General features: G+C 39.1%; 1 protein-coding gene and 1 long non-coding RNA gene across 2 annotated transcripts; both read left to right on the top strand.

The window, feature by feature from the left end:
- Positions 1–11,515: 11,515 nt before the first annotated feature.
- On the top strand, positions 11,516–13,026 carry LOC118408357. Its single transcript, XR_004830288.1, has 3 exons — positions 11,516–11,613; positions 12,223–12,345; positions 12,995–13,026. It is a non-coding gene; the product is annotated as an uncharacterized LOC118408357 (long non-coding RNA).
- Positions 13,027–13,103: 77 nt separating this feature from the next.
- LOC118408365 (F-box only protein 3-like) lies at positions 13,104–18,454 on the top strand. The gene is made up of 5 exons (XM_035809129.1): positions 13,104–13,107; positions 13,511–13,609; positions 15,458–15,571; positions 16,197–16,270; positions 18,221–18,454. The coding sequence occupies exons 1-5, from the start codon at positions 13,104–13,106 to the stop codon at positions 18,377–18,379; spliced, it is 450 nt and encodes a 149-aa protein (XP_035665022.1). The 3' UTR covers positions 18,380–18,454.
- Positions 18,455–24,456: the final 6,002 nt, after the last annotated feature.

The raw sequence follows: 24,456 nt of genomic DNA, 5'->3' as shown, positions 1-24,456 counted from the left end.
TAGATGATTATTTGTGGTGGTGGCCTGTTAGGTGAAGCATAAGAAGAGTGACTGTATGATGTTACATATATCATTGTCACAGAACAGACAGTCTGTAGAATTTGAATTGCTCTGAATATCCAAGAATGACTCAGCTGAGCGTTGATATGGTTTTTGAGGTGGCTTTTGCACTACTGCATAAATTATGTTAATGATGACACTGGAGAATGTCTGTTTTCTTTTATCATTCAGTTAACGTTACTAGAAGCAGTAACACTGTTTTCATCAGCATGAACTTATACAGACGAGTTTTCATATGCGAGTATTTGTGGTGCTGACATACTAGGTGAAGCAGAGGATGAGTGACCGTATGATGTTACATTTATAATTGTCACAAAAATGCAGTCTGTGAAAGACCTATTGCTCTGGATGTCTACTTGTAATTCTGCTGGGCATAGCTATGATTTTGGACATGGTTATTATTCAACAGCATAAATTCTGTGATAAATCTCCTGATTTCATTTTGGGTGTCTGTTTTCTTTGTGTTTACTTTTGTCACCCTTATAAGCTGCTGACACATTGTGCAGTGCTTGTGGGTGTCCAAAAATAGTTGTTTTAACGTTTGAATAACAAAGAAACCGTACGAAACCAATATAGACTATTGAAGTTAGAACGGATAATTGTTTGTGGTGTTGATGTACTAGTTGAAGCATAACATGACTGTCTGTATGATGATACGTTTATAACTATCACTAAGATGACTGTCTGTGGAAGACAAATTGCTATGAATGTTCAAGTGTGACTCAACTGAGTATAGATATGATTTTTGAGGGTTTTTTTCACTACTGCATAAATTATGTTAATGAGCCAACTGTTGAGTGTCAGTTTTCTGGGTGCCCCAAAAGATCATTCAGTTAACGTTACTAGAAGCAGTAGCACAGTGTTTTATCAATATAAACTCATACAGTGAAGTTTTGACATGTAAGTATTTATGGTGCTTACACACTAGCTGGAGCATATCATGAGTGAACGTATGATATTACATATGTAATTATCGCAAAAAAGCAGTCTGTGAAAGATTGTTCGCTCTGAATGTTGAATTGTACATCTGCTGATCATAGCTATGATTTTGGACATGGATATTATTCAACAGCATAAATTATTTTAATGAGGTCATTTTTCCTGATTTCATGTTGGGTGTCTGTTTTCTTTGTGTTAACTTTTGTCACCCTTTTAAGCTGCTGACACATTGTGCAGTGCTTCTGGGGTGTCCAAAAAATTGGTTTCAAAGTAACACAGAAGCAGAGGGCATTATCCCATCCATTGGTGTTGTAGTAGATGATTATTTGTGGTGGTGGCCTGTTAGCTGAAGCATAAGAAGAGTGACTGTATGATGTTACATATATCATTGTCACAGAACAGACAGTCTGTAGAATTTGAATTGCTCTGAATATCCAAGAATGACTCAGCTGAGCATTGATATGGTTTTTGAGGTGGCTTTTGCACTACTGCATAAATTATGTTAATGATGACACTGGAGAATGTCTGTTTTCTTTTATCATTCAGTTAACGTTACTAGAAGCAGTAACACTGTTTTCATCAGCATGAACTTATACAGACGAGTTTTCATATGCGAGTATTTGTGGTGCTGACATACTAGGTGAAGCAGAGGATGAGTGACCGTATGATGTTACATTTATAATTGTCACAAAAATGCAGTCTGTGAAAGACCTATTGCTCTGGATGTCTACTTGTAATTCTGCTGGGCATAGCTATGATTTTGGACATGGATATTATTCAACAGCATCAATTCTGTGATAAATCTCCTGATTTCATTTTGGGTGTCTGTTTTCCTTGTGTTTACATTTGTCACCCTTTAAGCTGCTGACACTTTGTGCAGTGCTTGTTGGGTGTCCAAAAAAAACGTTCAAAGTTATGTTGGCGTAACTAACACAGAAGCTCACAGCATTATCCCATCCACTGGAGTCATAGTGGATGATTCTTTGTGGTGTGGCTCTATTAGGTGAAGCATAACAAGAGTGACTGTATGATTTTACTTATGTAGTTATCACAGAAAAGACAGTCTGTGGAAGGCAAATTGCTCTGAATGTCCAAAAGTGACTGAGCTGAGCATTAATATGGTTTTTGAAGTGGCTTTTGCACTGCTGCATAAATTATGTTAATGAGGGTACAAGCCATATTGGCCCCTTTCTTTAGCCAGTGACACTGAGGAAATCTATAGCTTTAATACCCTACCTATTCATCTTAAGGAGGTGAAGACAATGTATAGCCCAACCCCCTCAGTCCTACTGTCGTATTTAGGTCACCTGAGTGGCGCCGAATTTCAGCTCGACTGTAAGCTCCCCGAAATTCAGCCCCTGGCTGCGATGAGAGAGTAGTCGGCCCACCCAATACTGTAGATGCATTTAAGTTCACGGGTATTTGATTTTGGGTAGCGGGAAACAAATTTTTTGCGGTGGTTTTAAGTTGGTGGTAGCACTATGCACTGTAGTCTCTTACTGCCATGGAAAAATGTTCGTGGTGGTTTGAAGTTCGTGGTGAAGCGGTCACCGCGAAAACCGCGAACATTTCTGCATTTAGAGTAACGTTGATCAGCCTCACCTACTGGCTGCATATACACCAGATATTAATAATGATAATTCTTTTTTTTTCTTTGACATGGCCACTGCAAGCTGCTGACACTTTGTGCAGTGCTCGCTGGTTGGGCCTCAAAAATTCAATTTGATTGACATCCGCGGCATCGCGGTTAGGCATGAAAGTATAACTGTAGGTCTTTGATATGATATGTAACAATTGATGGACGTGGTCCTTTTGTCATTGTACATTATTTATACATTGTTGTGTTATACCATAGATACTTTTAAACTCTCTCTAAATACACGGTGTAATATCCCTTTGGTTTCACTGCACCTATTTGTCTATAGACAGGCCATATTTTTTGTTTTTTCATGGATTTTGCAACTGTGCATAAATTATGTTAATGAGGGTAAGGCAACAGACAATGAGTCCTGTAGGGCCTGGATACCCCTTAGGTCTTTCTGGTAATGTGTAGGCAAGCTGCTTTTTTGGATGGCTCAACAAAAATATCTTAACTCCACAACTTTGCTTTCTGTTGTACAGTAGAAGACAATTAATTGCACAACGGATAATCACACACTTCTGTTAATTGCACGAAATCCCCAAATCCCATGGTGGTGCAGCCCAGCTTGACAACTTCGCTTTGTTGCACGATTTGGATACTTGCATGAAATGCACTGGCAAATGGGGTGTGCAATTAAGCGCTTCTACTGTATTGCTGTACTACAACAGCAAAAACTTCTTTTCTTTAGGGCCCTGAGCCCAATACACACAAAAACATAACCATATTGAAAAAGTTTAAACTTTGTTCCAACACAAAGAAGGGACTCACCATAAATTTTCGGTCGAGCACTCCGACCTTCTTCAGATGAAATGATTCGCTGCACTAATCCGGAAGTCGTCGGATGACGTCAGGTAGCAGCGAATCTTTCATTTGGATAAAAACATAACCATTTTCAGTGACATAAAGAAAGAAAGGTAGTGTTTCCCTTATCTCCAAGCAGATCCTACGGTAGCATAAGATAGTATCAAAAGCTGGCAGAGGAGTGAAGCCGGCTTAGGAGTGTGTTTCGCTACATGGCAAATGGACACCTCTTGGCTGACTACACTCCTTGGCCAGTTTGGTACTATCTTATGCCATTGTAGGATCTGCTTGGAGATTACCCTGAGCCCTCTTTTGATTTTTTATCACCCTTTTAAGTAAGCTGCTGACACATTGTGCAGTGCTTGAGGGTGTCCAAAAAAAGCACATGTTATGTATCGCTCTATCAGTTATATTATATGATACTCTAGAGTTATATCAGATAATCATTTGTGGTCATGACGTATTAGATGAAGATTACGATTAGTGACCGTATGACTTGACATTTATAATCATGGTACAATGGACGGTTTGTGGATGACGAATTACTCTGAATGTGTTACTGTAAAGGAGCTGATCTTGATAGTGATTTTTGACATGAATTTTGCTGTGCAGCATAGATTATCTTAATGAAGGTAGAAGCCATACAATTGTGCAGTTTGACTGTAGCTACAGGTTTTTGTAATCATAATTCTTTCAATTGTGGTATGACTGTATGGAAGCTGCTTTTCTGAATGGCTCAGAAAAATCTTGACTCCACGAAAATGCTTTCTGTTTTATTACTGTACTGCATTATATTACAGCAAAGACTTCCTTTGCCTAGGGCCCTGCAATGGCAATTTTAGCAGGATACACACAAAACCATAGTGATTTTCAGTGACAAAGAAAGAAAGGTAGTACTTCTTAAAGTAGCATGAAATTGTTCTTGGTTCACGTTTGTTTGCCTTTTTTTTCTTTTTTATCACCCTTATGAAGCTGCTAGCACATTGTGCAGTGCTTGTGGGTGATCCAAAAAATCACATATTAGAAATGTTGCGTATAATGTTAAATTGTCCTCAAATGCAGCCTTTGGAGTTATATTAGATAAGTATTTGTGGTCATGACGTTAATACGTCAAGATTAAGATTAGTGACCGTATGACTTGACAGTTATAATCATGGTACAAAGGACGGTTTGTGATATACAAATTATGTTGATTGTCTTCCTTAAAAGGAGCTGATTTTGGTTATGATTTTGACACGAATCTTACTCTGTTGCATAAATTATGTTAATGAGGTAGACGGCACACAGTAGCTATAAGTGTATGTGATCATAATTCTTTCAGTTGTGCCATTGTTAGTCTTCTTTTGAAATTTATATCGTCACCCCACACATCTACTTAAAGAATGCTGGGGTGCCCAAAAATAGCTAAGTAAGTAAGTAAGTAAAGATCAAACAACAACCTGTGCATTAGTATCGGACATACATGACCTACTTTTTTGTGGTTTTTGTTTGGTTCCTGAACAAGCTCTGCTCAATTGACTTGTTGATGGTTATATTCATGTGATGAAAATTATATGTTATAGCACCAACATTGCTGTATGCATCTAGACTATGATCATGGAAGCAGTGAAATTGCATTTTACTTAGGTTTTCTAAGCGTACATAAATTATGTTAATGAGGGAAAGAAGCCATGTGATACCACAGTTTTCACATTTTATACCACCGCTAATTCTTCAATCTCGAATATAATCATTACCCTAGAAAGCTACTGAATATTGTAAGGTATGCAAAAATTAGCAACTGTAAGTCCATTTAATATTGCGGTTGGTAATTCTAGCTGTTGGCAGAAAGGGGGGGGGGGGGTATTTCATGGTATTGAAGCAAGAAGGGGGGCAGAAGAGTTATCAAATAATTGGGTTGATGGGAAGTTGACTAGTTACCATGAATGTTTCTAAAATTGAATTGACAAATCAAGGATGTCAGTAATTAATTAGCAACACTAAAGGAGTCAATGAACAATAAACAATTAACACTTCCTAGTGAGGCAATGTAGGCATTCCCATAGGTGGTAAAACCATAGAATGTCATGTACTAGTAATATAAAGTAAATTGTGGCACATTTCAGACAACCACTAGAATAAATTTTCCTTTGCTTCTCATCACCCCTTTTTGCTACTGACACTTGTGCCAGTGCAAGGGTCCGCAAAAATTCACTTTGATCAATTTCAACATACTTCAATGTAGCTGACTTTACCCCTCACCGAATGGAGTTAAATGACCATGTGCATTTGTGGTTTGATAACAGTTGAAATGTATTTTGTAGTCAATATGTTTCATTTCAGACTAAGACTTATTCTAGCAATGAAACCCCATAATACTATTGTCTCTTTGCTTTCCATAAATTATGAACAGCACAATTCTAAAATGGTCTTCTGTGCTAAAATTTCCATGCTACATAAATTATGTTAATGAGGTATGGTATGGGCTTTGCTTTGAATTCATACACCTCTTCATTTACTGACAATTTAGTGCAGTGTCATCATTCCTATTACATTACTTGCAAATAAAGCAAGCAGCCAAATAAGTTCTGTTAAGAATGACATCTTAGGTAGCATATACTTAATTATACATCATTTTTATTACCTTTATTCTCTTTGTGGGTACAATTCCAGCTAGGTTACCCCATGTCAATAGAGGTACATGTATATAAGACCCAAGTTTTCATAGTTGGGAAGAGGTGTAAGGTAGTAAAAGTCTTTCATGTTATCATAATTGTTACTCTAGCAAAGAAACCTCTAACACTAGTGTCACTTTACTTGCAGAACATTGTATCTATGAATAAAATTGTGTTTTGTGCATATATGTCAATAATGCATAAATTATGTTAATGAGGCTCTGCTTTTACTTTATTGCACCCCTTCAGCTGCTGACACTTTGTGTAGTGCTTACAAGGGTCTCCAAAAATATGAGAGTAATCAAAACTGGATATAAGATAATTTTATATGTCTATGTTACAATATGGTCTTGTGGGATGATTATGGTTCAAAGCTATTTCCAAGTGATACTGTCATGTGGTGCTTGAGTTTATAACTCAGAAAGATACTATGTAGCACTATTGCTCGTTTAACTGCCTACAGTTTTTGAATGTGTGAAGGCTGACATAGATTTTAAGTGAGTTTTGAATTTGTGCATAAATTATGTTAATGAGCTTTTGACCTGGCTTTAAGGGCTGTTCCCAACAGTTACTGTAAAAGCATTTAAGTTCGCTGGGATTCAATTTTGCGGTATTGGGAAAAGGGACATTTCGCGGTGGTTTTAAGTTCACAGTAGCACCATGCACTGTAGTGTCTTACTGCCATGGAAAAATGTTTGTGGTGGTTTTTAAGTTTCTGCATTTACAGTATCATATTTCATGTATACAGTATAGCCTGTTTTGCAATTTTCTCAGCCTGAGACTACTTTGTCATATCTTTCATCACTGTTATCACCCTTGACAGCTACTTAAAGCTTGTCTGGATGCCCAAAAATAGAGATATCATCAAGGTATCCTCAAGGTATGGTGCAATCATGCCTGCCATTCAGCAAGTCTTTATGTTCATCTTAAATGTTTGTGGTGACATAAGTGACTTCCAAACCAGTGAAGCTCATATTAACAGCTGGATTTCTTAATAAATGGATTGTTACACTAAAATGAATTTTTCAAAATTTTCATTCTGCTATAACTTTCTCTCCTTAACAGTTGGAAAGACATCGTTTGCTTTGGTTTTGTAATTGTGAATAAATTATGTTAATGATCTTAGAGGTCTGAAACATCACAGTGTTCAGGTTTTTTCGCCCATACATATATCTAGTACACATTGTCATACATAACATATACATATCAAAAGTTATACTGAACCCTTATTACTGTAGTAATTAGGGTGTTAATTAAGCTTTACTCTATCATTAGTCTATACCTTTATTTTGTACTTTGTGTAAGAGTCATTGCCATACATTGTACCATGTACAATTGTAGTGCAATGCATTTAAGTGCATTCACATGCATCATGGTACATACATGTATGTATTTTCTTCATTTATTGTCGCCCTCTTGAGCTGCTTACACATTGTGCAGTGCTCATGGGGCCCAAAAAATGTCAAATATGCGAAATCACAATATCTCGCCTGAGTAGAGTTAATGACAAGGTCTAAATAGTTTGGATACGCCAACTATTTGTGGTCAGGTTTAACAAAAGTTAAGCTTGAGTTGAGTAGATTTTGTTTTAAGCAAAGTAATTGTCCTCAACAAAAAATCTGTTTGCATTTTTATATTTTAGCCACATTGTTTTGGAAAAGCTGAATTGAAAAATAGATTTTGAGGTAAATAACAAATTATTGGATAAATTATGTTAATGAGGTCGGGACAGAAGCAAGCTGGGAGTTTCTCACCTCTTTCATATCGTTCAAATTTGTTTGATTTTTACCCCTATCTTGTTCACACTTATGTGATTTTCACAGCTATGTCTTACCCTTTACATGTATACTAATGAATACCCATGCCATACTTTCAACCATAGGACGACATACATACATATCTCACTTGGTTGAGTTCAGGTTTCTGTAACATTACTCTTTGTGGAGCAAAAAGAGTTTCAATGTCTAAATGCTTCCTTGTATTTTTCTCACCCCTTGAGCTGCTGACACATTGTGTAGTGCTCATGTAGGGGTGTCCAAAAAATATCTAGCTTAGAAAAGTAGCTACCGATGTGAAACTGCATGGGAAAATGGCATATGTTCCAAAAGATTTGGAAGTAACCACTGTTTGTGGTCGATTTCTGACTGAATATATCAATTTAGGGGGATATGCTTCATTTCATTTCATCATTTATCAAAATAAGAAACTGTCCTACACCTTTGTGTCTTAGCTACCTTAATTTGAAACAGCTGGATTGAAACATGGATTTTTGTGTAAATGACAAATAAATGGATAAATTATGATAATGAGGCTTGTTGGAGGCATTTAATATGTGGTGTTATATCCTCCTGGTTTCAACAGAGAAAAGTGGACATTCTACAGTGCCTTCCTTTCTTGAATTCTAATTCTTGAATTCTGAAGTCCAAAAGTACTGTGAATTAAAGTTATAAAGTTTTCCACAACAGTACCTTGTATTTTTCTCACCCCTTGAGCTGCTGACACATTGTGTAGTGCTCATGTAGGGGTGTCCAAAAAATATCTAGCTTAGAAAAGTAGCTACCGATGTAAAACTTCATGGGAAAATGGCATATGTTCCCAAAGATTTGGACGTAACCACTGTTTGTGGTCAATTTTTGACCAAAGATATCAATTTAGGTAAATATGCTCCATTTCATCTCACCAATTACCGAAATAAGACACTGTCATACACCCTTGTGTCTTAGCTACCTTAATTTGAAACAGCTGGATTGAAACATGGATTTTCTTATGAATGACAAATAATTGGATAAATTATGATAATGAGGCCACTGGAGGCATTTAAACTGTGCTGTTTTCAACCAAGAGGGATACTGTAAATGCATTTAAGTTTGCGGAGATTTAATTTCGCAGTAGCAGGAAAATGGAGATTTCGTGGTAGCGCCATAGACTGTATTCTCATAGTATACTATAATGGAAAAATCAAACCACCATGAACATTTCTGCATTTACAGTATATCCTCCTGGTTTCAACAGAGAAAAGTGGACATACTACATTGCCTTCCTTTCTTGAATTCTAGCACTTAATACAGGGTGTCCTAATGTACTGTAAGTTAAGGCTTCAAAGGTTTCCTCAACAGTACTTTTCTTGGATTTTTCTCACCCCTTGAGCTGCTGACACATTGTGTAGTGCTCATTGTAGGGGTGTCCAAAAAATGGGTTGAATATATGCCCTGTATTGGTTAAATTTTCCTTTGATATGAATGATTCTCAAATAAGGTTTGAAAGTACCCACTGTTTGTGGTAAATTTCTGACAAAATATATCAATTTAGGTGGATATGTTTCATTTCATCATATCAGTTACAAAGAACAAAGAAAAGTATTCTACACTTTTGTATTTAGCTACCTTAATTTGAAACAGCTGAATTGAAACATGGATTTTTCAAGTGAATAACAAAAAATTGGATAAATTATGTTAATAAGCCTGCTGCAGGCTTTTAACTGTGCTGCTTTCAACTCCTTTTTTCAACCAAGGTTATAACTTCCTGGTTTGAACAGAGAATACTACAGTGCCTTCCTGTATTGAATTCTAATACCCCATACAGTATTTGCAAAAAGTTTTTAGTTCAGTTCTTGTTCCAATTGCCAATAGTTCTCTTAAATAACAACTCAAAAACGAAAAATGTCATTTCTAATTGGCAGTGTGTAAAACTAGCTTTATTTCTAGCATGTCTTTTTCTTGATTTTTATTACGTTATGTTCACAGCTACCCCTTATGCTGTATACCAATGAGTACCCATACTGTCCAACAGAAGACTAAACATGTTTGTTTGTTTGTTTGTTTTTCTGTAGGATCATGTTGTGATGGGCCCTGCATCCATCGACCAATTTGTTTCCGGTGAGTGCAGGAGACACTTTACCTTGTCCCTCCTCAGACAGATGCCTTCAGTATTTTTATGGTGGCCTTTATATCTTCTCTAGATCTCTCCCCAAATTTTCCAAATCAATATGCTGCAAGACACTGAGAAATGAACTTTCCAATTTAAAAAAAAAAAAATAGAAATTCATATGTCACAGCACAGAAAAAGGACAGAACTGGCCACTTAAGGGTGATCTCTTCGCAGTTTCTAGAACACTTTTCCTTCTGCCTTGTCCATCCTTAGACAGATGCTTCGGTATTTTTATGGTGGCCTTTTCATTGCCCTTTTCCTGAAGTGCAAAACAGAGAAATGAACTTTAAAGAAATAACAAATCACAAGTCACAGTACAGGCCCAATTTATAAAGGAGACCATAAACATTAGATCACTCCAGCCCAGGGCTTTAGCCAGCTCGAAATTTTTTTCCGTCAGCCAATTACAATCGTCGCGAAAACCGCGAAAATGAATTAGAAGGACTGAACTGAGACCTTGAAAAACGGGTTTTAATGAGATTATCGTATGCGAAAGGGCGCCGACACACATTGTCAACAATCATAACAATAGCAAAACAAACAGTGTGTGGCTTTTACAGCCGTGGACAGCGTCCCCAAGCCGCCTGTAGCTTCCACCAAGAATTTTTGTCCGTCAAGGTTGATGGATTGGTTTAAAAAAATTTCCGTCACACGCAGAAAATTTCCGTCAATTGACGGAAAATTGGATGCTGGCTAGAGCCCTGCTTCAGTATATTTAAATTTATGGTGGCCTTTTCATTGTCCTTTCTCCCAGATTTTCCCAATCAAGATGCTGCAAGATAGAGAAATGAATTTTAATGGAGTAACAAATCATAAGTCACTGTACAGGCCCAATTAATAAAGGAGACCATATACATCAGATCACTCCAGCCATCACTGAACAGAAATGGTGGATATTATGATAAACTTCCTGGCCAGGGTTGTAGCCAGCACCTGTCCTTCAGTCCTTTGAAGGAATTTTGCATCTGGGGACTGAAAAAAGTTTTCCCCATTCCGTCCCCTGGGACAGACAAAATTGATATGTAACGATATAAAAAAACTGAAACCCATGTGTTCTTCTTCACCAAAACAGATGCCATTGAACAGCTTAGTCTACAAGCAAAATTTGCACCTCAAAATGCAGGAAATAGTGTTTCCGAGGGCCTTGATTTACAAATTTTCTGGGACCTAGACCCCCTAGAAATAACGCGCGCCATGCCTTCGGTGCTCGATAGGAGTCCCATTCGAAATCAAGGGGACTGAAAATGATTTCAGGCTGGCTACAACCCTGTTCCTGGCACATCTGACCAATTGCTGACATCATGTATCCATAAGATCACATGATAATAAGATCACGTGTCTTTAACTCTCGCGAGTTTACGTTCTGAAATGATTGGTCATCAGTGTTGATCCTGAAGAAAGCGACAGTGGTCGTTAAGAATTTGATCCGTGTTTACATTTGTGTTGGAATAAAGTTTAGCATTGTTGTTTTCACTTACAGGAAACATGTTTTTTTACCTTATTAGGAAACAACTTCACGGACTGGTTCACTACACATGTACAGAGGGTGGTGCAGGGTGACTACCCCATCATACAGGAGAGAATATACAAGTAAGTGGTCCCTGTTGTCATCCTGAACACCCCTTATGCCGAATGGACTGATCCAGATGATGTCCAGTCTCCCGACCTTGACCAGACCTTGGTTGGAAGTTGGTCGGTGCGGTTGTATGTTATACTTGTCTGAAAGAGTCGTCCACGCCAGTCGACTGTAAATTTTGAGGGTTAGTGTAGAAATGTATGACTCCAATAAAATTGTTGTACCATGTATGTAAAAATTGTGTATATAGACTATATAAGGACTTTGTAAGAGAGATACAGTTATATTCATAAAGTCCTTATTACATGTATAAGTCTCTCTTGCATACTTGTGCCGAGCCTGAGAGTTTTCCAGTTGGACTGCATGACAAATATGAGTATCTTCATGAGTATCTTAGTAATACATAGTATTTGCTATTTTAGACTGTATTTATTGATTGATTGATTGTATTTAATGTTTTCAGTGTATAACTGCTATGTCTATATATGTGTTACAACGTGGGTCACATCGCCAAAAATCGCTGTGTGACTCACGTGTATTGTACTGTTTACAATCTGAATAAAGCCAAAGTTAAAGTTGGGTACCGAAAGATTTCAGATTCCATTTTTGTACATCATTCGCAGGTACCTGCGGGATCCTGACTGCATAGCCGTCACCAATAACGTCACCGTTACCGTGGGAACGTCGTTCTGCCCAGAACTCAGCACAGTCAACCCCCCACACTACTTCTTCACTTACAGAATAAGGTGGGAGTTTGATTATGTAGTGTCGACCTGCCTTCCATCAAGGCTTCTTACTTCCATTCAGAAGGCAGAGGGTTCATAGTATTCTCTCTACCTAGCACTCAGCGTTTTTTTGTTTTTTTAATCAGGTTCGTAGGGCCTAATGTTGACATCATGAAGATGAAGAATGCCCCATAGCGATAACTGTAGCAGCATCTCTTCTCCCTAAGTCAGAAACATCAAGCTTCGGCAAGCTTGACTTCACTGACTCAATAGGCGAAGAAGGGGTTGAGTATGGGAAAGTGTATGGGATTTCACTACTACCTGTGCCAAAGACCTTTTGTTTAGAAACATAGATGGGCAGCACCCCTAACTTAAGTTCAATGCCTCTACAGTTTGAATCCTCGGATGTCAGAGCATAATGCTGAATTGAAAGTTACATGTAAACATCAAAATAGTCTGAAAGTCTGCAACTTGGTACACAGAGTTTTAAGGAGTCAATATGGTCAGATTTAAGTCCATTGCAACCTCTTATTGAATTCATTCTACCAAGGATATAAGATCTGAGTACTGAAGAAAGCTGCTCGGGGATCAGAATCTTGCTAGCAATTTGAAAACTTGCTGTTGACGTTAGCGCTGGACTGAAATGTGTGTTGTGTTCATCTGTCCACAGGATGTCCATGGACAAGAGCGTTTCACCAGAGGGTAAGCAGATGTTTTTGTTGTGTTGTTTTAAGTTTACATATAGTTTTTTTTTGGTTATTTTGGGACAGCCAGAAGTCATGTGTTTGAGGATAACCACACCATACTCAGTGGCATTAGTATATATGACAACGGGCAGTCCCCCCCCCCCAACAAAAAATATGTAAGGCCTAGAAAAAAAATGTTGTGTTTCCTGTTTCCCTTCCTACCCTAGAAAAACCTGCCAACCCTAGACTTTTTGGGGTGGGTAGTGGAGTCACATAGATTCCACTTAGAATTTTTATTCAGCCTGCTTCCAACACCCCATTCCCTATGATACTTTAATACTGACCAGTTCTTGTGCCCCTCACCCCCGTGAGTATCACTGACCAGTCCCTGTACCCCCCCTTGCCTGTGAGTACTACTGACCAGTCCCTGTACCCCTCACCCCTGTGAGTATTACTGACTATTACTGACCAATCCCTGTACCATAAGTATTACTGACCAGTGCCTGCCCCCACAGAAGCGTGTCAGCTGGACAGGAGGTACTGGCTCATCACCAATGCTGATGGCTGGGTCGATCAGGTGGAGGGGCCGGGTGTCGTAGGTACGGTTGTTTGTTTGTTTGTTTGTTTGTTTGTTTGATTGTTAGTTAGAATTGCTGTCCAGATTTGCTCTCATCAGTTCCTGAAACTCTGTAATGATTTCTGTGCAGTTTGTAGTATTATGTGAGATGACTGATCATCTTTTTACTTTAAATGGGCGAATAAATCTGAGACCCATAAAATAGATTTGTTTTGGCCTCATATAGTAGAACAAAGCCTCAGGCTCCGTTCACCTTTGTGCATATATTAAGGTCTGTATGAGCTGTGCATTTGAATTATTTTGGCTTAGGTAAAGTTTAAGTACTTTGGGGCTGCACAACAGTGGGTCAAATTAAAGAATATATAATGTCTTTGGTCAAAGTAACAAAATAGCTTCATGCAAACTTTAGCTAAGCCCCCCCAAAATCAATACGCAACTCATCTGCACTTGAATAAATGCACAAGTATGGACAGAGCCTTACCCTCTTCTTCACTCCCAAATAGTAACAAAATGTTGCTAGCAAAAATTTGTATTATTCACACAAAATTTCACATGTTTTACATGTTGTTCTGCAAATTTCAAACATTTCTGTGCAAATTCACAGCCTGACATTCCAAGCATCAATATCTGAAGTGAAAAATCAGCAAAACTGAAAAGGCTTTTTTCCCAGCTCAGCTCTTATCTGTCACTCACCAAAACACTTAGTCCCAAGGAAGGAAGACTTGTTTTTCACAAAGGACGTTTATTGTGTTCCTCCAAGAATGCCACGCATTCTTAAGTGGGGAGGTCTTGACACCTGCATATTTTGCAAAGGTAAACAAAAGAAGGAGGAACATAGGTGGGATAGCTGTAAGGCAGGTACGTTTGACAGCAAGCTGGAAACCTTTCACTGGTGTTTTGAAATCCACTGAAGCTTTGTGGGGCAATATCAATGTAAACTATTGTTTGTTGAGTTAGATATTGTCGGACTTGAAGATAGATGAAGTGTTAAAGTGTGTAAAGATTCTTACCCATTCAAAGATACGGAATTACACATTTTGAACCCATTGTTGTAGCATATACTCAGTAGAGTCAAACCTGTCTATAGCGGCCACTGAAGGGACTGGTCAAAATTGGCCACTATAGAGAGGTGGCCACTGTAGAGAAAATGCTGATTAATTGACCACACGCAATAAGTTACACATGGTTTTAGTACCCATTGATCTTTATTCACATAATACAGTACTGTAATGTGGTGTCGTCTGTTAACCATATATGACCTCGTTTGTCGGCGGTAAGGCAGTTTTGTTTTGAAAATAAAGAGCTCTGGTTTTAAATCCGGCCTAGGGTGACGATACGGCCGCTGTATGGCCAAATGCGTGCCGGACTGTAGATCAGCGGTCCGCGTGGCTGTAATCGGCAGTGTTTCTGTATCTGCGGGACTTTTCATTCTTCCATCAATTTTAGAATATGTTAGGTTGTTTCATTTTTGTGATGAAATTTCCATTGCAAAATCATAATACAGTGGAAGCCAGTTAATTGCACATCAGATTAACGCACACTTCTGTTAACTGCACGGAATCACAAAATCCCAAACCGGTGCGGTCCAGCTAGATAACTTCGCATAATTGCACCAGCCAGATAATTGCACCAAATTCGCCTGGCAAATAGTCCGTGCAATTAAGCGGCTTTTACTGTATCACAAATTTGTGTTTCCATTATATTACTACACTGCAAAAATCCCTTTACTTCGAAATTAAATCGGATTCCCCACAAAAAATATAACAAGTTTCAAATCACTTTCTTCACACTAGGATGTAGTGGAATGCACTTCCTTGGTGTTTTGCTTTTCTAATTGTTTGTTTCTTTGTTTCTTTGTTTGTTTGTTTAGGTGAGTTTCCCATCCTGAGACCAGGCACGACGTACGAGTGGACAAGCTGCACCACCTTTAACACACCCACCGGCACCATGAGGGGATACTTCACCATGCACTACCTAAAAACAGGTGGGACAGTCCAAACTCACGTGCATCTAGATGCTGTGGCATGTACCATGTGGAAAATATAGGGGTGGCATTGTGCGACAATGATTTTGTCGCATTGCACTACTTAAAAACAGGTTGGATCTAGATGGTGTTACATGTGTACAGACATGTATATATAACCACCTCACACTGCCAGCTTGTCCAACTGAGAGACTAAGAAAATCTTTTCTATACCAGGCGACATCCTTATACAACAAGACTCTGTAGACATCCATTTTGTGACAAGTGTCTGTTTGTTTTCTGTCAGACTGGAACTCTCTTGTATTATACATAACTCTATTTTAAGATGAATCTTTTATCGATAAAACTTTTATGATGAAACTCTTCGGGCGAACGTACGTCCACTATGTAATTTGGTTTGAAATTTCAGTTTTTTGTTTTAACTGCGAAAACCAAATAAAGCTCTCATCTCATCATATCGTCTGTACAATGTGATAAATTTCCAGCCTTGTTCTCTTTGGTCCACGAAGGTTGCTACCCCACGAACAAGGTTGCACTCCAGGCTAATAAATTTCTTCTTCATCTGCATGCCAAACCTCATTTAGTGCAGCCCTGTTAAACTGTTTCCTGTGCCCCCCCTCTCCAGGTCAGCCCCTGAAGGTGGAGTGTCCAGAGTACCACATGCACGCCCCTCCTACATGCTCAGCTGGTGACAGGAGGGTGAGTTTGTTTGTTCGTTCGTTTGTTTGTTTGTTTGTTTGTTTTACCTATGTGATGAACAGCCTGTGCTTAAAGGGGTGATAATTAAGGGTTAATGACCCGCCCCGAGGTGTATATGGTGTCATAACGCCTGGTCCTTTGCTATAACCACCGAATAAAACCACCGAGTGAGCGAAGACTCATATGACACCATATGTACCGAGGAACAGGTGGGTCATTAACCCTATTATCATATAGCCTACCCACACTGACCCATTTAAGAGTAGATTAGAGTAGAGTAGAGTTTCCAGATGAGTGGGAGCGACAAATTCATTTCTAAAACATACATCTTTTATTCAGTACATACATTTGAACAGTGAATTTGAACAACATAAAACTTGTACGTGAAATGTATTTCTGTTCCAAGGCTTAAAATAAGAACAAAGTCGATTCATTATGTTACAAACTGTTGCACGCTCCGTATTTCTCCACTCGCCCATTCTCCAGTTTGTCGTTCGTTCGCATCAGGCGCTAAATCTCTGCCGGCTTTCCTGGGGTATTCCGGGATCCCTGTGCTTCACAGCTCTTGAGAATCTCGTTCACTACGAACTCAGACACGTCTTCTCCGAAGAAAGGTAGCATTTTGGTCCTCCAGCGCCATGACCGCTACTCAATGGCGGACCGTGGTGTTATTGTCGTCTGAACTTGAATGGGCGGGGGTGCAAATAATTTTATTTTCCATTTGCAGTTTAAATTGGACATGACTTGTAATAGATTTTATTGTCTTAAATATTATAGGTAATTCAATGTTGTTTTAAGACGGCAAATGTTTTCTTTGAACAAAGAAACACGCACTACCGATGTTAATAGAGGGAGCCATCCCCCCTGCCATGCCTGTACTTATTCCCCTATCTTGGCAGATGGACGATTCCTGGATATCTCATTCTGATTGGCCAGCGTCATCTTTGTCTGTCCTCCTGATTGGTTTAAACTTTCAAAAGTCATTATCACATATGTGATAATCAAAAATTTAATGCATGGCTGTTACGGCGTCATAACCAGCATGAAATGGGGCCTTCTGATTGGCCCACGTCCCCTGGCTATATGATAATTAACATTAGTTATAGATAACATCAAATGTGGTTGAAGGAAGATGAATTTAGCAAAGTTTAACGCCTACAGGGGATATGCGTTTGGTTAGAAAAAGAACAAGTGATTGAAAATTCTTTATTTGTTACGTCACGAGTGGAAGAAGGTTAGAAGTTTGTAACAGTAGACAGTTTTCTACATATCTAAAACAAACATACTGTCGTATTCTATTTTCATACAGAACAATGATTATCTATTATTTGCAGTTCAAAGAAAAGCACAGAAATAAAAAGCACCTCTGACTGTTCATGTGTGTTGCAGTAATCATAGTACAATTCCTGAAGAAGGCAACAGTGGTTGTTGAAAACTTGAACCGTCTATATGTTTGTGTTGGAAGAAAGTTTACCATTGTACTATGAACACCATGGATTTTTGCACCACCCACCCTCAATCCTTACTGACTCCTCCCTTACCACTCCTCCCTCCCCCATAGTGTATCTGATCGATCCCCAGCCCCAAGGAGGAGAAAGTCTTCAGCAAAGAATAGCATAGCATTTTTCATTTGGCCATTTCTGTCCCACTGGGGCTGTTTTTGACGGAGGAGTTCGAAATAGAATAGGGGGTTCCACCTGGTGCTATATGTTTGATATGGCATTCGATTAATCTCCAAGCAGATTCCTCCATAGCATAAGACAGTAACAGAAGCTTGGGAAGGAGTTTAGCCAGCAGAGGAGTAAATTGGCCAATTAACTCCTCTGCCGGCTAAAGTCCTTCCCCAGCTTCTGTTACTGTCATGCCACGGAGGAATCTGCTTGGAGATTAGCATTTGATCAGGATCGGTCCATTGTTACTGACTCATCCCTCACCCTCCCTCCCCCTTAGCGTATCAGTTCGATCCCCAGCCCGGAGGAGGAGGAAGTGATGCGTGAGGCGACGGTAACCGGCGCGCAGCTCCGACTGAACGGCGCCCCCTGTCACAGCGTGGTGGACTCGGATGAGGAACCAATGACAAGTGAGGAGCGACAGAACCCGGACTCCTGACTAGCGTGTCTTGTGCAGACCTCGCCCTCAGTCTGGGCGTACGGGGACTGGCACAGCAAATAGCAAATACATTAACGTTAACAATGATACGTCGATGAATAGACATCCAGGAAATAAGATGTGTCAAAAAGCAGGTACTCCAGCAACTGGATATGCTGTAGTAACAGTAGTAGTATCCATTTTTTATTTCACTGCTGCTGGGATCCCTGACACAGGGGTAGGCAGCAGTCCAATAGTCGTCACACTGTGCTTCCATGCGGCTGGTCTGTCCAGTGAGTCCAGCTCTGGGCTTCAACTTCATGATTTGCCTCAATGGCCGGACCCTACCTTCCGCACCCGCAAGTCAGCGAAGCCCTAGACACTACCGGCTGTTCGTTGGTGACTGCTACCGGCACTGCCTTCACAGTGCCTTTATCTGTATGAAGACTTCCCATTTCTATAACTAATGAAAATCATATTGCAAAATCATGTCCAGTTGCTGGAGTATCTGTTTTGGGGCCCAAGTAACCTTAACTCTCTTAGTGCCACCGGGTACACTAAGAATGCCACATTAACCTTCAGTTTATATACTAAGTCAAAAAACAATTACTCAAGCAACTGGATATGACTTATGAAAATCATATCCAGTGCAAAATCATATCCAGTTGCTGGAGTATCTGTTTTTTGGCCCAAGTAACCTTAACTCTCTTAATGCCACCAGGTACCCTAAGAACACCACATTACCCTTCAGTTTATATACTAAGTCAAAAAACAATTACTCCAGCAACTGGATATGACTCATGAAAATCATATCCAGTGCAAGATGATATCTAGTTGCTGGAGTATTTATTTTTTGGCCCAAGTAACCTTAACCCTCTTAATGCCACCAGGTACCCTAAGAACGCCACATTAACCTTCAGTCTACTAAGGGTTAGGCAGCAGGTAGAAGAAGGTGAATGGTGAATCTAAAGAAGTCTTTGCCAAGCGAGGAGCGAGAAAACGCGGACTCCTGACTAGCGTGCCTCCTGCAGACCTTGCCTTCTGTCTGGGCGTACGGTGACTGGCACAACAAATAGCAAATACAAGGAACCTTAAAGGCAACCTAAGCAATGTTAGAGCGTTAAAAGTGGAAAAACTCTGGATGAGGCAATCTGTACTACACTTTATTCCCACATTTACATCATTATTTCATACTTTAAGTGGTTAAAAACGGCACAGAAAGAAGCTGCTCAAGGATTCCCTAATTGTAATCCAGGGAAATAAGACTGTGCCAAATACTTGCTCCTTGAATGTTGGTATGGAATGGAATAGAGTTGCTTCATCTTATTATGTAGAAAAGTGCCCCCAAAATTGACTTTGATAATTGAAGTTCTACAACCCTGACTTGGGCTAATATTGCTTAGGTTGCCTTTAACCCTCATAATACAAATGTACCAACTGGTACCCTATGAGCATACCCTAAAAGATAGCAAAATTCATCCAACTTCATATGTTCAATCCAAAACTATATTATCTTGCATGCAATTTTGACAATGTTGCATGTAGGAAACAACAATGCTGTGTTAAATGGTGTCCTCAGCAAAATATTGTTCAGTGTCAACTACACCTTCCTTCAACAGCATTGTTAGATAATGTAACGTTGTCATGTGTATCATCTTCACCATGTTTAAAAAAAGTTACATATATGATACATACTACATTGATTAAGGCATGCCTGCTTGTGAAATGTAACCTTCAATAATCCAAAGTTATCTTCAATATCGTCTAAATAGACAAACAGTAATAGAAATTAGTAAACAAAAGATAACACGTTTGCATGAAACATTGTATATAAGCATAGAACTGTATTTATTTCATAGTATCTTGTGCAAGACAAATGTTAACAAAATGTTTTCTTGTGACTCTCATAATATCCCCTTTAGCCACCTTTGCAGCCTTCCACTAGCACTAGCGCTTATTCTTGGGGGAGTGCTAATTCAAAGGAACACTCCATTCTCTGTTTAGACGAGCTTCGAGGTGAAAAAAATTGCGGACATAAACTTGCATAAGTGTCCTCATACACATTGAAATATTTTGGAAAGTTTGTAGAACATTATGTTTACATTTGAGAGAATTTTAAGTTACTCTTACATTCTAAGATATCATCTGGAATTGCTGCATTTTTGTTATACTCTTCACTGTTCAGTTTTGTCAGCTTCATAATCGCATAAACGTTTTTTATTTTTTGAACAAAGAAAGTGAGTCACACAATGTCTGATGACGTCACTTCACAAGACATAAAGTTACAAAGACTTACAAGAACTTTTTTTTCTTGTGAGAAACCTTGTATTCAGTCAGTATCCAGTATTCAATTTGTATAAGAATCATTGTATATCTGTAATAATATTTCCATTATGTAGGGAACAAATACACTGCTCATATGTTAACTGGTTTTATTTGTTACTTGCATTCCTTCTTTTTGATAATCCGCTGTACAGAACACTTGTCGAACAAAATTGAAATCTCGAAGCATAGTGATCTAGCTAGCAGAGTGTGATGGTTAATAGAGGTGAAATTATTTCTTGTTTTATATTCTTTTTGTCACTATTAACGAATAAAGCATTACTTTATATAGAAAGGATTTCTTGTTTCTTATTCAAATGTATTGGAAGAACTTGGTAAGCAAGGAAAGTAAAGATACCTTTATGAAACTGATTTGGGGAGGGGTGCTTCAAAAGCAGTTTTGAATCATGTTTAGGATAACATAGTGGATGTCTGCATGTAAACCTGGCAAGAAGTGTTTCTTCTTTTTATCCAGGCCTGACTTTTAACACAAAACAAAACAAATTTGATAATTTTGTTTTTAAGTTAAGATATGCTCAGTCACCACTCCTCAGTACCTTAAGGTAGAACAGTGAGTTTCAAGATTTCTTAGCTCCATCTAGGGGTGTTTAAAGGAGTTAAGGGTTAAAAATAGCATTTGCAGTTAGTTATAAAGATAGCCCTTTAGTTTGAATGACAGGAAAAATGTCTAGCAGAAACTGGTCTTTTAATTTTTCGAATTGTTTGGTGATTTCAATTTTTGATTTATCAAGTTTTTGCAGTTAGTCATGAAGATAGCCATTTAATTTAAAGGACAGGGAAAATATGTATTGCAGATACTTCTCTTTTACTTTTTCCAATTGGTAATTTCAATTTTTTATTAATGGAGGTCCCGCAGACTATAGTTAACATGATCTGAAGGTGTCTTCAAACGGCCAATTGATTTGTTTTGGCTCTATGACGTAAATAACCAAGAACTGGACCATCCCGAAGAATGAAGTCTCAGTTTCCACCAGGAAGTGGCCAAAAATGCTGTCCTAGCAGTCGTCTGATCTCCATGGCAACGCCCGTCATGGCTGACATTTCAGCGGGATCGTGACGTCATCGCTGACAGAAATACCCCAGTGATGGACAAGTGCGTCGGACGACAAGTCGGGTATTCCGTGGGATCCCGTCCACTTGTGCTGGAAAGGAGGTAAGAATACTAGAGAACTTGCTTTCAAATATTAGTCATTGACAGCGACTAAGCACTTGACTCAGAAACGTAGATATTTGTTGCTAGCCTTAATTAGATATTTCATAGGGGCCAATATTGTTGACTTCGTACTTCATTGAGAACAGGAATAGATTAACTACACTGGGCTGAAAAAAAAGAAGTAAATTTGCTCAAATAGCAGGGTAATTTGCCATGGAAGTTTGGCCACATTTGCCAGCGCAAAGGGAAAATGCAAGCCTTACTTTAACGGGGGCTGACTTTTTTTGCCCCCAATAATTCACCCCGCTTTCCCCGAATTCTACAGTACTAGTCCGTAACCACTTTAATAGGAAGGCCTGGTAGAGGCAAGGAATAGATACTACTTACACTGTGACTCATAGGAAGGGATGCTGGCTGCTGTTTTTGCAATAAACTGGGAATAGATACTTCCGATTCTCATCAGAATAGTTTGTCTTTTCAATGATTCATAATGTCCAGATATAGACAAGACTCAAATAGCTCTACCACTGAGTACCAGTGATAGCGTCCGATAGAGGCAAAATGCTAATCTCCAAGCAGATCCTACGGTAGCATAAGATAGTATCAAAAGCTGGCAGAGGAGTGAAGCCGGCTTAGGCTAGCTATAGGGGTGTTACGCTACCGGTGCCCTATTGACTCCCTTTGGCCGGCTATACTCCGTCATCAGTCACTGGGTTCTGCATCAATAGTCTGGAAAGTCCTATAGCTGCATTCAGTCTTTCTTCATCCTTTTCCACTGTACTCTGCATCCTGCAAGCTTCCTTAGCTCCTGGAGTTTCTTTGCTGTTGTATGCTTGTAGGAAAAGCTCGACCTCTGTGCTATACTCCTTGGCCAGCTTTGGTACAATCATATGGCACCGTAGGATCTGCTTGGAGATTAGTTAACTCGCGAATATCAATCATAGATCATCACACGGTAGGTTCCGTAGCAGGCTGAACTGAAGTCAGGTCTATTTTTTCTCGGATAGAACATCATTCTATTGCAGTCTGACCCTTGCTTTAGTGCCTTGCGCCAAAGAGAACAATAGAATCGTCGTTTCTTACTTCTCACTGGAATTAAGAAGGTTAACCTCCTTGCTGGAATCGCCTTCCTCTATTTACCATTGCAACTGTCGACTATTCTCCGAGGAGATGCAGGAAGGTAGAGATGGCTGTCGAGACAAAACGGAGCCCTTTATAGAAACATTTTTTTCCTACCTGAAGAAAGAATGTAGTCGCTAGGAGGCCCAAAAGCTAATCGTTTCCAGGTCTCATCAAGACCTACCTACATACCAAATATGAAACAATCCACCTAAGCGTTCTCGAGTTATGCTGGTCTTCCACACCCACCCACACACATACATACATACATACAAACCATACAATCATACAAACTCTACCCAAAATATAACCTTCTTGGCGAAGGTAAAAAACAAGCCAGATAGAATGCGTTCAAATAAAGAACGATGGAAAGAATAAGGGTATGCCACAAAACACGACAATTTTCCTTGAATCTTTACACGTTGAATATACAGAAAGTACAATCTTATGATATACAACAGGTAGCCGCACCTGTGGACACACCCAGTCTTTGATGTACCGCACGTCTGACACGGCAAGGACACCTGAGCGTCGCCAGGTGTGTTGGCGTCCCCACAGCACAGGTGAAGCAACAGGTAACATCTTAATATCCCGTCACGTCTTTTCTTGAAATCTCTCTTCTTAAAGTATTATCCGGTTGTTTTGAGCAATGGATTTAGTGTGCGGCAAATATTGCTGAAATATTCTACATATTCGTCACTCCCATAGCGTTTAATGGGACGGTAAGCTTTAACTATGTGGGGAATGACAAAAATTGTTGTTTTAATATTTACAGCTTTACTGGCTTTTGTTTGAGCCAAAACAGTTTCTACTAGGCCACACACAAAGAAGCGACGACAGTCGAAAAGCGAACACTATAGCTAAGTTAGTAAGTAAGGTGTTACAACGATCAATGTAATTAACGTAAATCATAGATAGGTTAGATATCCAGGAAATGAGTTACTTGATATCAAAATTACTCAAGCACGTTTTAATAACTTGGGCAAGTTGAAAGAGTAACTTTCGTATCGAGCATAGATTGAAACATTTCAAAACTAAACTTCTCCTATGAATATGTCTGTTTGTCTAATAGTACATGTACATGTATGTATTAAACTCAAAGAAAAATTCAAATAACATTGAATTAGTCTAGTGTCAGCAATTTTGAAATTCCGAGGCTGCAATGTTTACCAGTTTTGAAGGGATAAAAGCAGTTCAAGGTCTCGGATCAAGACTTTGACAATATGAAGACATATACTCTGTAGACGACATCTTAGAATAAAATTCCAACTGTCCGACCGTCTGTCAGACCCACAGGAAGTTGCCCCTTCCGTTTCAGACGACAGTTGGAGACTTTGGGACGTCTCCGAACTCTCCAGGGGCAGTGGTACCAGGCATCACCCTTAACGCCTTCTTGCACAGCAATTTGATTAAATTCTAGATTCATTTATTCATTCATTCAGCCTTCAATCCTAGTCTCTACCAGACTCCGGGTCGCTGGAAA

The sequence above is a fragment of the Branchiostoma floridae genome, unplaced genomic scaffold, assembly GCF_000003815.2.
Source record: "Branchiostoma floridae strain S238N-H82 unplaced genomic scaffold, Bfl_VNyyK Sc7u5tJ_1578, whole genome shotgun sequence".
Classification (NCBI taxonomy): Eukaryota; Metazoa; Chordata; class Leptocardii; order Amphioxiformes; family Branchiostomatidae; genus Branchiostoma; species Branchiostoma floridae.
The sequence above is the reverse complement of the archived record's forward strand: the minus strand, read 5'-3'. Positions and strand labels throughout refer to the sequence as shown.